Source organism: Sinohyriopsis cumingii, chromosome 8, assembly GCF_028554795.1.
Source record: "Sinohyriopsis cumingii isolate HCF-2022 chromosome 8, ASM2855479v2, whole genome shotgun sequence".
NCBI classification, from domain to species: Eukaryota; Metazoa; Mollusca; class Bivalvia; order Unionida; family Unionidae; genus Sinohyriopsis; species Sinohyriopsis cumingii.
Genome location: NC_142968.1, coordinates 103,476,936 through 103,492,663, shown reverse-complemented (window position 1 = coordinate 103,492,663; position 15,728 = coordinate 103,476,936). Strand labels below are relative to the sequence as shown.

At 40.2% G+C, this 15,728-nt stretch overlaps 1 protein-coding gene across 1 annotated transcript; it reads right to left on the bottom strand.

Annotated features, from left to right (window-relative positions):
* Positions 1-9,720: 9,720 nt before the first annotated feature.
* LOC149794271 (uncharacterized) lies at positions 9,721-10,656 on the bottom strand. The gene has a single exon (XM_089969097.1). The coding sequence runs from the start codon at positions 10,654-10,656 to the stop codon at positions 9,721-9,723; it is 936 nt and encodes a 311-aa protein (XP_089825223.1).
* Positions 10,657-15,728: the final 5,072 nt, after the last annotated feature.

Here is a 15,728-nt window from a genome sequence, read left to right as displayed (position 1 = left end):
ATCAACGCGTGGTTTCTTCATCGGATAAATTCCATAAATGACTGCGGTCACAGGATACGCTCTGGCATAATATGGTATATCAATCCCAACAAGTACTCCCGGGTTTGAGTCTTTACTTAACAGAACGGTTTTCCCCCGCCTGGCATCAAGAACAGGGTCTAGTTTGTCTCTGATAATCCACGTTTCGTCGTCTTTAACAATAAATTTTATCTGTATGAAATATCTTCTATCGTCGAGATACCCAATTATGTTACGCGCGATTGTATCGTTCATGGTAGCATCAATGATACGGCCACGAGCGATGCTAGCATCGCCAAAAACTCCTTGAGTTTCGGGGATAATTTTATACGAAGACCACGTGTGTGCGGCACCATCACGACGAAACTCTTCCTTGGCATTCTTGATAACACCAAGCAGTTCCTTTAACTTTCTTCGTCGTGGATCAGCGGTTAACCGGTCAAGATCGAATCGAGAACCTGATACGGGTTTTATTCTGGATAGTCTTTCAAATTCCTCCATATTATAATTAAGACAAGTATTTAAATAGGCAAAAATATTATATATAATGAACCAGTGCAAGTGGATCAAACTAAATTCATCAGCGCCGTGTAGCAAACCATGCAGACACGAATACTGTGGACAACATGCTCAACAGGTCCGCGGCGGTAGTTTAGGACCGATGCCGTGTATCAGATGCGGTGTTGGAGTACGAGGAAAAACGCAATTATGTTCAGCGTGTGGTGGAAAACGCTATCGAGAACTAAAACGGTATTATGATAAAAAATATCCAAACTGTGATAACACTCTCTCCGAGTATGATTACATAAATAAGTTTTCAGGCAAATTATGAATTAGACAAATGATTTTGCTTATATTATAATGAATCAAGAATTCGTCCCACATCCAACTATTCCAAATTATGAGGCAAACCGAGATGGCACGGTGCGACACTGCACGCGAAGACGACCAGTCGGTGGAGTTGATAATTGTGGTTATTCACGATTTACTGCCACGTGCTCAAAGAGGTATTTATGTCATCGTTTCGTCTATGAATGTTTCTTTGGAGTGATCCCTAAGGGTTTTGTTATTGATCACATTAACGGTAATATACTTGATAACTCTATAAACAATCTTCGTGTGGTCACTCAGCGCAGGAACTGCCTACTGGGTAACACAGGGCGTTGTAAAACAGTTGCAAGAAGAGCTATCAAATCCACAAACACAATTACAGGTGAAGAAAATGAATTCCAGTCAATAAACGCCGCCAGTAAGCATTTCGATATTTGTCCACCTGCTGTACAGCATGTCGCAGATGGGATCTACAAAACAGCATTTTCCAAGAAGCTCCAACAGAAGATTTCATTCTGTTATATAACTCCGCCGATGTTGTAACCCAGATAGAACTCTTCGAGTTTACAAAAAAAAAACAAAAGCATGAGCGATGTTGACATCGCCAGAAACGTTAACGTTTCTCTCTGGAAGTCCAAGGGACTTCTCATGCAAAGAATTTCCTGAGAAACGCTAGCGTTTTCACGCATTTAAAAATATGAAAATATATAATAATATGAATCACGAAAATATAAATACCATACTTGTTGAAATTAAAAAATTACAACATCGTGGTTTTAATATTTTACTAGACACTGAAACAATTATGTCAGATTTTGAATCCCTGAATGAGCTATCAACGAAGAAGAACAATCTCCCTGCCAGATATAGGTTCATTAAGGGTTTGCAAGATCGCATTTACAAATCACTTGCCACGATAACGTCCAATCAGGTATCTGAATTTATTCCACTGTGCCATGCAGTTGAGAAGATTCGTCTTGAATTGTCACGCGAGTATGAGACTCGAAAATTAATTAACACCAGGGTGAGACTGTTGCGAGGTTATATAAAGGACGCGGAAATGCCTGCTAGTATTTGTGACCCCGAAGAAGTGTGAAAGTGACAGCGTACTTGACATTTCCCGGGTAAAAAAAAAGTGTATTATTTTTTTTTTGCGTGAGCGATGCTAGCATCGCCAGAGAGAACTCGAAGAGTTACGCTAGCGTTTCCAATTTCAGATTTTGGAAATGTTTTACATTTTCAGGATTTGCTCGAGCGCTTCAGCATCAATACAACAATGAGAATAGTTCATAATCTGTTCTCGTTGACACCAAGCTGTGATCATATGATTTTGCTGTAACTGCGCCAATTGTGACCGAGTCAACAAGAAGTCTTCGTCGCCGTACACGTCAACGATTATTCGAACCGGGAAATACTGTTCGTGTGTCTGTCCCGAGAAACTCAAAGAGTTTCCAAATGCGGTTTTTATTGCCTCGTGAAGAATTTGCTTATCATGAATATGAACTCGTGCGTGAATATATTCACACATTATACACAACTGTTTTTTTTTAAATGCGTGGAAACTCTTCGAGTTTGGAAACTCTTCCAGAAATGCTTTGCATTTCCAATTTCAGGACTTCACCAGTAAGTTTATACTGACGGTCTCGCCACGCAGGTCCAACAAATTCCCCCGTTGGTCGGCAAGTTTGAAATTTATCGTTGACAACCACGGATTATTACACCGTAGATAGACAGGATTGATTGGTTCTTGCACAATCAGAAACCCCGGCGGATCTTTTGGTGTGAACGTGTACAGGATAAACCCCTGTTGGGCCGTAGTATTATCTGATGCGGTGTAGCTACCGTCGATGACGTCACATACAAGATTGACCGCGATAACATCTGTGATCGAAACGATCCCGGGTGAGATGTGTCTGCCATCGGCGGATGTACTGTTGTCGTGCTTGAGAATAACAGGTTGTGGTTTTGTTCGCGTGTACGCGGCAAGAATATCTTCGAAAGATTCATCGATGAGATCCTGGACTGATTTTCGTAGCGTGCGCGCGTTATATCCAGGAAATTTATAATCTGGAATACCCGCCTCGGAAATACCAAATCGGGATGCAAAATTCGATCTTTTTTTGTCTCCATAATCGCCTTTGTAATCCAGTAGATTCTGAACTAATTTTTGATTTATAATTTCCATCGCGGATGCGAGTTTGTTTAGTTTTTCTATGGTTGTGATAATGTCCCCGCGTGGTCTTGTTATATCAGAAATATAATCTTGAAAATATACTCGCAACAGTTCTAGCTGTTGTTTATGTGCTTGTTTGATCGGATTAAAAAAATGAGCTTCTATATCTTCTGGAGAGTAAAGACGGTATTCCCCGCCGCTGAAAGCTACCTCTATTATTTCCAAGGGTATTATATCCTTGGGGGGTCTTGTTATAAACCAGGCTTGGCCTGATTGTAATTGATCTGGAAATAAATAATTGCTGTACACGAGGTCGTGTAGTCCTTCCTTCGTGGTCTCGAAATCCGATTTTTCAGGTTTTGGTAGATCCGGTTCGACCTCGGGTCGTTCTCGTGGCCATCCTAATACGGACCTGATTGAGCTTTTATAAATATCCACGGCGTATCCCGGTGTTGAGATTTAAATGACCGCAGACAGCGTTGGTTCATGAGCTGTTATAGATATTTTGGCTTCCTTGCCGGTGATTCGTTTTATTTGGCGTTGTATCTCATTGTTGATTTCTTCGATCTGATAACTCCCAGTGGGTAGCGTAATTGTATCCCATTCAAGTTCACGTTGTTGTGGGTCCGCGCTGGGTCTCCCGAACACAAACGAATTATTCGGCTGCAAACCGCCAAATGATTCCGACCTGATATTGGGCCAGCTGTGATACACACTGAGCTTTGCCAACGCGATTTCGTTCACCCGAATTGGAGTTCGAAAATTAATACCAAATTCTGGTTTAGTCGAGGACACTGAGATCATTGTGGTCCTTACCGGTGTTGTGTTTGTGACTATTTGTTGAAGCAGTTCTATTGACATTATTTATTTGTTTAGTTTTCAAATAGTCATTGTACGCATCTGACATTAGTTTGAATTCAGAATCTGATATCGACGCGGCGTCGCTACCTTGCACGTCTAACGATGATGATATCAGCGATGATAATTTCTGATATGCGGTCGTGGCTATATTTAATTTTGTCGTGTAATCGTGTAATTTTGTGTTAGCGCACGAGGATATTTTTTTTGCTATGATGTTGAAAACTCCCCCCGCGGTAGTGGCCGTACAAACAGAGATCGTGGCCGCGACTGCAATTACCGGAGTGACCGCTGATAGTATTACTCCCGCGGATGCAACAACGGCGGATACTGAATAAACCATAATGTCTAACACTGTTATGCGTCTGCGGTATTTTTTTACTTTTTGACTGGTTACTTCGATGACAGTTTTTAACTCAGATTGCCACTCACGGACTTGATTATACCGATATTGTTGAGCATCTGGAAATCCTTCGAATTTCAACGTTGACATTTATTTAAAAATCGCTGGCGATTTCAATTACTGGTAATTTTCAATTACGTAACCAATTGAGGCGTTGCAGCGACGAATTCCAAACACCACCAGTAAGATGTTGATGTTAATTCCTTGTCGTCGGCTACAAGCATAAATATTTCTTCGGTTCCGCTGTTTAGTATTACAGTGCAAACCGGGGAATACCTATCGGTGGAGGGTCTCCAAGGATATGTTGTGAAGATTTCAAATTTAGCGGCTGAAAACACAGACAACCTGTAAACACCGGTGGCTGTTGCTGTATATTTGATAGTGTTATTTTGTCGTGACCATGTTGCGAATCCCGATGATACCGTGAATACGATGTTGGTGATATGCCCGGGAGTAACTCCAGTGGGAACTTTAATCAAACTGGTTTTGTTAACGATATCAGGAATACCCGATACGATATCCTGCTGTGTTTGTTTGATCGTGTTAATGTCGGTCTTGATATCAGCGAGGTTTACACCGACGACTGGAGGAGTCCCAAAGAACTTATCCACGGACTCATCAGTTTTTGCGAAGTTTCTTTGGAGTCTTTTAAACCCGTTCACGTGAACATCATACTCTGACCGCAGCGTATTTAGTTTACCGTTGATGATGTCCACATATTGTTTGTTTGACGCATCCTGGTCGGATTCGGGATTCGCTAACGCGGTTATTTTGTTGCCGCTCATGCTGAGTTCGCCGGTCATTACGTCGCCGGCTTTTGTTACTTTATCGCTGACTAGGCCAGCAACGTGTTGGTACTGCGCGTCGACGTATTGTTTGTTTGCGGCATCTTCGAGACCTTCCGGATTTTTTAGAACGGTTATTTTGTTGCCGTTCATGCTGAGTTCGCCGGTCATTACGTCGCCGGTTTTTTTCACACATTTATCAACACCTTTATCAATACTGTCTTTGATGCTTGCGATTGATATATTCGAGTCCTTGATCCGGCCGTGGTCACTAAATGCAACGAAGTTATCCTTGGTAGCTCCAAGAACTCTGCGAATTATATCATTCCACTTAATGTTGCTCGTTCTTAGTTTTCCTTGCTTGTCTTGGAAAATAGCAACTTCATCTGGGTCAACTCCGGCTAGATTCAAAAGATTTTCGACTTCATCTCGGGTCGCATATTTTGAGAGATCAGCATCTGTGCTTGGTTTACCTCTTCGTGTGAAAGGTCTTCCGTAAATATCCACCATTATTCTTATTGCTGTTTTTCAAATGCTAGCATTTCTCGATGCGGTATATTCATACACTACTTTATGAGGAGGAGTTGCTGGATTTCTTGAGATTGCATCAAGAACATTTAAAACCTCGTTTCCGCAAATGGGCGGATCAACTAATGTTTGTGTTGGTAACGTCGACTGCCACACTGGAACATTAAAAAATCTGCTGTTGAGAGTGCGAGGCACTCCGCGGACATACCTGAGAAACTCAGTTGGCGGTGCTAGCCCGTACGAATCGAAATAGATAATTCCACGTGGATCGATCGCGTAAGCAACCCAGTGAGTTCCATGACCGTCTTTGTTGTCGAGATTGATAATGCCAGTTTCTGGATTATTCGGTTGTTGCGGTAATTGATCTCGCATAAATACTCCTCTGAAATGTTTTATGTGCAATTTTTTAACAGCATCGAGTAAATCAAAATTGCTCATTGGAAACATTTTATGTTTCGGCGTTAGAATTATTTTGGATACCATGATGCGGGAGTTCCCGGTAGTCTTAGACCGCGTCCCTTTTTTTTCTTATACCCGTGTCCGGTTGCTTTCTTTAGTGCCATTCCAGCTGCGGTTCCAACTGCACCAAGTGCTGCTGCCTTTGCTACGGCTGGTGCTGCCGCGGCAATCAACGCCGGTATTGCTGCGAGAAGAGGAAATATTCCACCGGTTTTAGTCATGTCCTTGATAGCTGCAGCAGAGAAATTAAGTCGGACACCGGTTTTTGCTGTTAGTGCCTTATTAAAATGTTTAATCTGAGTATTAGTCAACGACAGCTTGTTTGGACCGCCAGTAATCTGATCTCGTTTTAGTGTTATTGATGTCCCGCACGTGCTTGCGTTCTTCGATTGCAATTTCTTTGTCTGACCGGAAGTCAAGGTGACATTAACGTGACTGTATGACATTATATTTCAGAAACTAATCTAATTGTTACATATTTTCTACTGGAGCGTCAATAACTCTCATTCGTCCGCCAACACCTTCAAGCAGTATTGCTTTATCGGAGAGTATGACAGCAATCGCTCTGTAACCACCAGCAGGAACACCTACACGAGCTCGGAAATGTAGGTCGACAACAGATTGTTTAACCAGATCAAGATGTTCCAGCGAAAAGTAATAAATCGGATATAAACTCATAAAGTCTCGCTGTGATATTTGCAGGCCAGTGTCTACATTAAGGTCGCGCCCCATAAATGACATCAGACGATGATACGCGCGTGCGACACGATGATGTTCGAAATCTATTAATATATCCTCAGATGGCTCCTGATGCCCATTTATTCTCAACGAAACTTCAGAAACTCCAAGTGTATCAAATACCATTGGAGTTCTTTCCTGATTATCTATTCTAGCACGGTATTGAAATGCAATGAAAATATGTCGTGGTGCTGATACTCCTTGTTGCGATGATATATGCCATGTAAACAACCCGCCATGATCACCCTGAATAACGTCCGTGGTTGTTGTTTTCCAGGATAGCAGTGATTTACCGCCCGTGTCCATAAAAGACAACAGTCGTTGTTCTTCGGTGATTGACGGAGACAACACTGGCATCCACAACCACAGTTTAGTTAGTATTATTTGACCAGCGGCAACAGCAGCATCTCGCCAGATAGCGTCATTATCATCAGGTTTTCGCACAAGTACAACTGTGTGTTTGGCACCGAATATGACCTTGTGGACATCTCTGCAGAATCCAAAGATGTGAGACAATGGAATCACACCTGAGAACTCTTCATCTCCACTTAACATCGATCTACGTGTTGCAAAACCCAGATTAAAATTTTCGTTCATCGATGCAACTGCGTCACCGACAGCATTCATTGTTACATTCCTGTTCTCGGGGTGGTCGGTTATATCCTTTGCAAACATCATTGATGGTCCGGCTGATCTGGTGTAATCATCCGAGTATCTCGCCAACCACAGAATTGTTGTGGCAACGTCGACGTTATCATGAATTGTTTCAATTTCTTTTCCATCTATCATATAAATAGCGGATTTAAATAACGCCATGATCCCGTTGTTAACAAATCCAATTCGGTCGCCGATTCCGTAGTCAGTGTTATCATTCTTTAAAAACCTACCTTCAACTTCGATGAAGGCCTCAGCGGGCAAGAAGTATCTACTTGTATCCTGGACCTGTAGTTCAATTCTTCCCCGTTGGTTAGGATTACGTGCTTCATAAGAATAATATTGAAAATCACGTACAGAATCATCTTTAAGTACTGGTTTGGACATATCAAACGCGTCATTGGATTTTTGTGCAAACATTATTATTATTCGTGATGGTCTAATTAAAATGTTATCGTCACCGGAAACCACTACCAGCTATCAAATTAGCAGTTACACTATCTTGCAACGCTTTGGAGGTAATTCCCGCTGTTGCGATCTCAGCTAATTTCTGATTTACGGCCTTATTTACTACGCTACTAACATTTGCCGGCATAGCTTCAGTGGATGGTAGTTTTACTGGCGCCAACCTCTTGACTGGGGGTTTTTTTTGTATCAGCTGTGCTAGTCGATCCTTGATTGATTGAAATGCTTTTCCGGCAAGACTACCAACAGTGCCAATGGCTTTATCCTTGACAACATCAGCGGCTTTCATCGCGAATTGTTTTGCTAACGGTCCAGCTTTCGGAGCGATTCTTGTGACTAAATCCCTAACAACATCACCGACTCCATCTCCGTAAACAACCTCGTATACTGGTAATCGTGAGTTTACTACTCTGACACTTCTTGGTCTGCGAAAAGAATCGTGTAGTATCATTTTATTTAATTATTGTTTCTCTAACTAAATTTACTAGTCGCTGTAGTAACCATTCGCGAGTTCATCAATGAATCCCCGGTAAACGCCGATATCCATAATGCCACGCTGAAATAGTCTCTGACAGATATCTGCGGCTTCATTTATAATTTCCCGAGAGTTGTTTCCGGCACGTCTTCCTCCGATGAGAACTTCCAACCGTGATACGTCATTGATGATATTATCAGGACAAATAAAATTATTTCCCAGACCACTACCAGTAGCGGCTGGTGCGTCGTGAAATTCTTCCTCTGGAGATTGCGGCCGAAGTTGTGGCTGAGATGATGAAGGTTGTTTTTTCTGCTGCCGAGTTTGTTTCTGCTGCCGAGAAGAAGGTTGCTGTTGTTGCTGTTGTTGCAGAGGTGGAGGAAGTTGATACCCGGCGGGTTGTTTTTGTTCTATTTGTTTTTGTTTTGCTTGTTCTTCTTTTGCTTGTTTTACTAGTATCTTATGAAGGTTTGTTAAATCTTCATGAAAATTTATAAAATCTGGATCATCATCTCTAGCTTGCTTTTTGTTTGTATATATTCGATATATCCATTTGATAATATTAGCATCAGCTGCTTTTTCATGGGTGGGGGTTAAAATTTTAGTTTTATTATATAAACCGTGTAATACTTTTTTAGGTAATTCTTCCCTTTTAGTATTTTTAATTTCTTCGATAAAATCTTCCTTAAATCTTTTAATCAATTCTGCGGTTTCTTTTACTGATTTTGGTTTTTCTTCCCCGGCGGCGACGTCAGTACCTTCAGGTGGAGGTTGAGCCGCAGCGATATCAGTTGGAAGATCTCGTAAAATCTTCTTTGTCTGTTTAGTTCTTCTTGCTATTTTTTCAGCCTGCGTCGCAGTTTGTTTTGATACCGGAAGAAGATCTTCTTTGATGACAGTTGTAACTTTCTCAGTAGCTTTGGTCACGGGTTTAAATAATTCCTCCGCGGATTCTGCAAAGACTTCCCGTGCTTGCTGTCTTAGTTGTAATTTTTGTCTGACACTATCACGGATAGGAAGAAATTTCTGAATTGCTTCGAGACGTTCTCGAGCTAATCTAGTAGTAAGTGCTTCTCCGATATTTGCCATTATTTATTTGTCAATGATTTAATTCCGCTAACATAAAAATGTTTCCTTGGAAACTCGAAGATTTCTCACAGCGGGGGGCCGATCATGGATTTTTCAATGACGGACCCCGCGAGCGATGCTAGCATCGCCAGGGAAACTGTTTTTGTGTGTTTGGCCCTCCTGTATTTGTGAAACTGTTTTTATCTATTTATCCTACTTTTAGTTTCGGTCTGTTCGCCCTCCCTGCTGCTTTTCCTTCAATCTCTCAAATGGACATTTGTGTTTCTTCCAGCATGTTACCTCTGCCTTTTGTTGTACCAGTCCCTATTGATTTTAATACGCTTAGAGAGTCTGTTATGATAACATACTGTTTATGTGGTTGAGTTTTTATCCATTGGAGTGCCTTGTTCATCGCCCAAAATTCTGCTGTATAGATGGAGCATGCATCCGGGAGTCTGTCTCCGAGTGTTATCCTGCTTTCTGGTATTATTATTGCCGCTGCCGTTCTCTTTAGTTCTTGGGATTTGGAACCATCAGTATAAATTTTAAGGTGTTTAGAGTAGTTTTCTTCGATGGTCTTGTGCATTTCTGATAATATTCCTGTAGGGTTATGCAGTTTGGATTCAAATGTTTGGGCAATAAGATTGATTTTGGGGATGTTGTTTTTCCATGGGGTGGGATCACATATTTTGTTTTGTTCTGCTTGGATGGCTGCAAGTTCCATTTCTTTGCAGAGTGTATGTACTTTTTGGCCTGCTGGTGGGTGGGGTACAAGTTTTTTGTTGAACGGGGTATTACATCTTTCGATCGTAAGTTTAGTTGGGTTGGTGTTGTCATGGATTGAGTTTCTGATGGCATATCTTAGTATTTGTTCCTCTCGTCTCAGATGTAATGGTAGGTCCCCTGTTAATGTATTTAGCTCTTCCACTGAGGTGTTGAGTAGGGCTCCGGTACAAAGTCTGAGTGCTTTGTATTGTATGCTGTTTAGTTTTTGGAGCAGAGTATTGTTAGATGACGCATATATTTGGGAGCCATAGTCAAGTTTAGCTCTGATTAGCGATTTATAGAGGATGAGCATTGTTGCTTGATCAGCACCCCATTTTGTTCCCTTGATGTTTCTTAGTAGGTTGAGGTCTTGTGAGCATTTTTTGGTTAGTTCTGTAATGTGTTTCTCCCATGTGAGGGTCTCATCCATTAACATTCCTAGGAAGTATGTTTGTTTGACAAATTGCATTGGTATGTTTTGCAGATAAAGTTTGGGATATGTTGCTTGTTTATTTTTTTTTTGGTGAAAACAAAATTCCTGCTGTTTTGGTGTCCGATATTTTAATTCCCCAATTGTCAGCCCAGTTACCAATTTCATCTAGGCTTCGTTGTATTTGTTTGATGTTGGTTTGGTTTTTTTTTTTTTGGGTTGCCTGCTTTCCAGATTCCACTGTCATCGGCAAATTGGGATTGTTCAATTAGTTGGTTGGTAATGTTGTCGTGGAGATTGTTGACCATTATGTTGAAGAGTGTGGGGCTTATTACACTTCCTTGGGGAGTTCCATTGTCCAGAGTGTAAATGTCAGATACAGCATCACTTACTCTGGTTTTGATTTGTCTCCCTGTAAGGAATCTTGCTATCCATTGGTGCATTCGCCCCTTTATGCCATATTGGTTAAGTTTAGAGATGAGGCCTTTGGTCCAGACCATATCGAACGCCTTTGCTAGGTCTAGGAATATTGCAGTCAGGTGCATGTTTCTCTTTCTTTTGGCATTGATTGCTAGTTTGATGTCTGCTTCTACTCTAATTAGTTGGTCAATTGTTGAGCGTCTGTTTCTAAATCCACTTTGTTTCTCTGTTAGCAGGTGGGTTTTTCCAGGTGGTGCTTTAATCGGTTGTTTATTATCGTCTCCATGATTTTACAGATGGTGTTTGTTAAGGGGATTGGCCTATATGATGTTGGGACTTTGGGGTCTTTGCCTGGTTTTTGGTATGGCTATGACTATTGTCTGTTTCCACAATGTTGGTATATTTCCTGTTGTCCATATTAGGTTGATGAGTTCTAGTGTTATGTTTTGCATGTTTGTTGGTAGATTTCGTATCCAAGATTGTCTTCTCCTGGGGATGTTGTCTTCTTATTGGCTAATGCTTTTTTCCATTCTGCAATATTGAAGGGGTCGTTTAGTGGTGACTCTTTGTTGTTTTGATCCGTGAATAGGTGTGGATATTTTCTTTCTAGTGTTAGTCTTTGTGCCCTAAATTTTTGGGTGTGATTTTTGTTGCTGCTGGCATTGGCGAAGTGTTGCGCTAGTAGTTCTGCTTTTGCTTGGTTGGTATCAGCTGAGCTGCTCCTATTAGTTTTGGTGTTGTTTGAGGTCTTTTTCCTCTCATGGCTTTAATTTTTGTCCAGACCTCGTTTGGAGTTTGTGTGATGGTTGAGAGTGGAGCAGTATGCTTGCCATGAGTTAGTTTTTGCTGTCTTTATTACATCTTTGGTGATATTTTCCTTTTGTTTGTAAATTATGAAGTCCGAAGTCCTTTTGGTGTGTTTGTAGCGATTGAGGGCTTTCTTTTTTTCGTTAATGGCTATTCGACTGTTGTCGGTCCACCATGGTATACTGGTTTTGCTAGGTTTCCCACTTGTTTTGGGTATGCTGTTTTGTGCTGCTCCATTTATTGCTTCAATTATATTGCTGTATTATTGATTGGTGTCCTCATTATAGATGTCTTCTAGTTGTATTTGTCTCAAATGTTGTTGGAACGTTTGCCAGTTGGCTTTTTCTCTTTTCCATTTTGGTATATTTTGTTGTTGTTCTTTGAGATTTCTTTGATGTATTGTTATACATATTGGGAAGTGATCACTGCCCAATGTGCTTTGTTGCAAGACTTCCCAGTCTGTAATCAGTGCAATGTTTGGTGTTGCTAGTGTGAAATCTATTGGGGTTAATTTTCCACTATTGGGGTCGATTCTGGTGGGAGTGCCTGTATTTAATATTATGAGATGGTGTTCCCTAGCATATTTTTCAATGTTTTTCCCTCATATCTACGTGGTCTCCACCCCATTTTATGGTGTGTGCATTGAAATCCCCGCAAATAATACTGTTTGTGCCCTTTTCGTTGAATATATCGGTATAGTTTTGGGTGGAGGTGACACTAGTTTCCCCTGGATCATAAATGTTGTAGATGTTGAGTTTTTTTGGACCTAAATTTACAGTGATTTTCTTATATTCGATGTGGTTTTCTTTTAGATCAATGTCTTGGTTTATTTCAATTACCTCTGGGACGGTGTTGTGAATGTAGATAGCTAGTCCTCCCCCTTTTCTCCCATTGGGTCTGTGCTTGAGAAATTTTGTCTCGCAGTCTGTTATTTTTGGTATTGTTTTACTTGTTTCAGATAGGTGTGTTTCTTGTAGGCATAGTATGTGGGGTTTGGTGGTGGCAGTGTTTATGGCCGTTATCAACTCCCCATGGTTTGATATTAGGCCTCTGCAATTCCACTGCCATATGGCGAATTGATTTATATAAGTTTTTTCGTTATCCATTGTTATTGGTTTCTGTTTTAGGTTGTGATTACTGTTGTTTGGTAGGCGTTAATTATCTTTCGGAAAAAAGATCTCTATCATCTTAAATAGCAGTTGGAAGAAATCCTGTTTCTTAATCTGATTTTGTTTTGCATTTTGTTGGATTCCTTCTTTTAGTTCATTGAGGTATTGTGTGATTTGTGTATAGCTGGGGTATTCCTCATTGGTATGGTAAGAAATATTTTTTGTTGGGTCGTTTCTGTTGATTATTTGGGGTGTGTTGCTTTTAGTTTGATTTCCTATCAAGGGGGTTGTTTCTAATTGTGTAGGTGGTTGTAGGTTTTGTGAATATGTTGTTTGTTGTTTGCTGATATTTTGGTTTAGTATTTTTGCCTGATTGTAGGACATTTGTTGAATTTCCATTGTTTGTATGGTCTTTGTTTCCAGTATGGTATAATGGCATTCTTTGGAGTAAGGAGTGTGTTTTCCTTTGCAGTTGGCGCATTTGGGAATGCTGTTAGTGCATTGCCCTTTGTGTTTGTCACCACATTTAGCACATCGTGTATGGCATCGGCAACTAGAAGTGAAGTGGCCCCACCGTTGGCATTTGTTACAGAATCGCGGTTTGTTTATATATTTTATTAATTTGATAGTTTTTCCTATGGGTCCCCCTAATTTTACCATTTTTGGTGGTGGTTCTGCAAATTCTAGTAGAACTGTTGGTGTTTCTTTTCCGAGCTGATTTCGGAGTTTATGGACGCGTCTGTATTTGATATTGTGTATGTGAGGTCATATGCTATCTCACTAGTAGTTTTCCACTGCAGATTGCCCGTTAATTTAAGTACGGCTTTGAACCCCTTCTTGGATTTGTTTTCTTCTTGGTTTCCAATGGTGGTTGTGGGTGTTATGGTGTTGTCATTTCTGTTGATGTTCTTTGGGGTAGCTTTTAGTGGACTTGGTTCGGCTGCTCTGTGTCTTTTGACTATGATTGGCATGCCTGCTATACTTGTAATTTCTAGGTTTTTTTCCAGTTGTCTTAGACTGTTACACCAGATGATAATGTAGTTTGCATCCGGTCTGATGATCTTGAATGTGTCACCATGTTGATGTACCAGTGTGTTTGCTAAGCTTTTGCTGCTGAGTTTAACAAACTTTTGGTTGCTGCTGCTAAGATACAGCGTTAGTGTTGGTGGGTGACATTGATACTTCATGGGTCTGTCATTCTTCTGTTGGTGGTGTTGCCCGTTGGTTGTGTGTGTGTTTTGGTCTATTATTGGGTGGTTGTTGGTGTTTGACATATTGTTGTTCTTGTTCATGTGTCTTTTGTTATTGTTTTGTTTGTTCTCCGATTGTGTGTTGTGGTTTGTACTTGTTTGTGTTCGGGTGTCATTTTTATGTTTTGTTTGCCTTTAATTGGTTTTTTGCCTTTACTTTGCCATTGTTCTTCTTCTTGGTTTGTTTTGTTGTAATCATTATTTGCTGTTGTTGTTGTCGTTTCTTTCTCTTTTTGGTCTGCTTCTTGTATGGCCCTTTTGATTTCTTCTATTTCTCTTTGTGTTATATGTTCTGATGGACCTGCTTGTTGGCTATTGTGTATGGTGTATTTGGTGTTCTTTGTTGTTGTGATTGTGTGTTGTTGTTGTTGGAGTTGTAGATGGTGCGGTGTTGTTATTTGTTGTTGAGTGGGTTGGTGGTGCTGTTGTCTTTCTGTTGTCTACCATATGTGTAATGTTGTTTGTCGCTATCATGTTGGTATGTTGTGATGGAGATTCTTCGTTGTTGTTTTCTGTTGCGTCCTGTCTATTTTGGTTTAAGTTATCTTGGGTCTCTTGTTGATTTGTTGTGTCTATCATCTGACTACTATTTGTTGTTGTTGTTGTTGTGTTTGTTTCCACAGTATTGTTGTCAGTATTATTATCCTCTTGCATGTTGATCCTTGCTGTTGCTTGTGTTGTATTGCTATCTGTTGTGTCATCTTGGAGTGTTGTCCCAGTTGTTGTCGTTGTTGCTACAGTGTTTGTTACCTTGTTTCCTGGTGCATTTTGAGTGTCTTGTATTTGAGTTTCTTTTCCCTTTTTGGATTTAAGTTGTATGTTGATTGGTTTCTTTTTTGTTGACAGTGATTGTATAGCCGCGTCCAAAGTCGTTACACTGTCTTTTTTTTTTTCTGTTTTTTTGCTTTTGCCCTTGTGACCCTGGGTGAGTATTGTTGTTGAGTTGTTAGATTCCGTTTCGTTATTTCTTTTGTTGCCCTTGTGACCCTGGGTGAGTATTGTTGTTGAGTTGTTAGATTCCGTTTCGTTATTTCTTTTGAGGTGAGGTATGTTCCCACTAGTGTTTCCGTGGTGGGTTCTTTCTGTGTTGTTGTAGTTCCATCCGTTTTCTGTTCATACTGTTCTTTGTTATATTTTTCCATTTTTTTTCTTCACTTTATTGTGTTTTGTCATTTCTTTCCTGGTTTTGTTTAGGAGAGGAATTTTTTCTTGGTTCCTTGTGACATAATTACTTGTTTTGTTGCTTGTGTTATATTTATATGATAAAATTTTGTCAAATAATTGTAATTAGTGATGATATAAAGTATTAGTTGTTATATTTGTTAAATAGGTTAGTTACTTTCTATTGTTATAAAATGTTTCTTACAATATTGCTGGAAAAATTAAAAAAATAAAATTTAAAAAAAAAAAAAATAAGATGTGTTATGTCACGGTCTTTTGTTATGGACAGGCTTTGTGGTGAAAAATCTTATAACAACATTGGCTTGTTGTT

Coding starts and splice junctions, on each gene's coding strand:
- LOC149794271 (XM_089969097.1), bottom strand. CDS start 10,656: ATGTTAATGGATGAGACCCTCACATGGGAGAAACACATTACAGAACTA.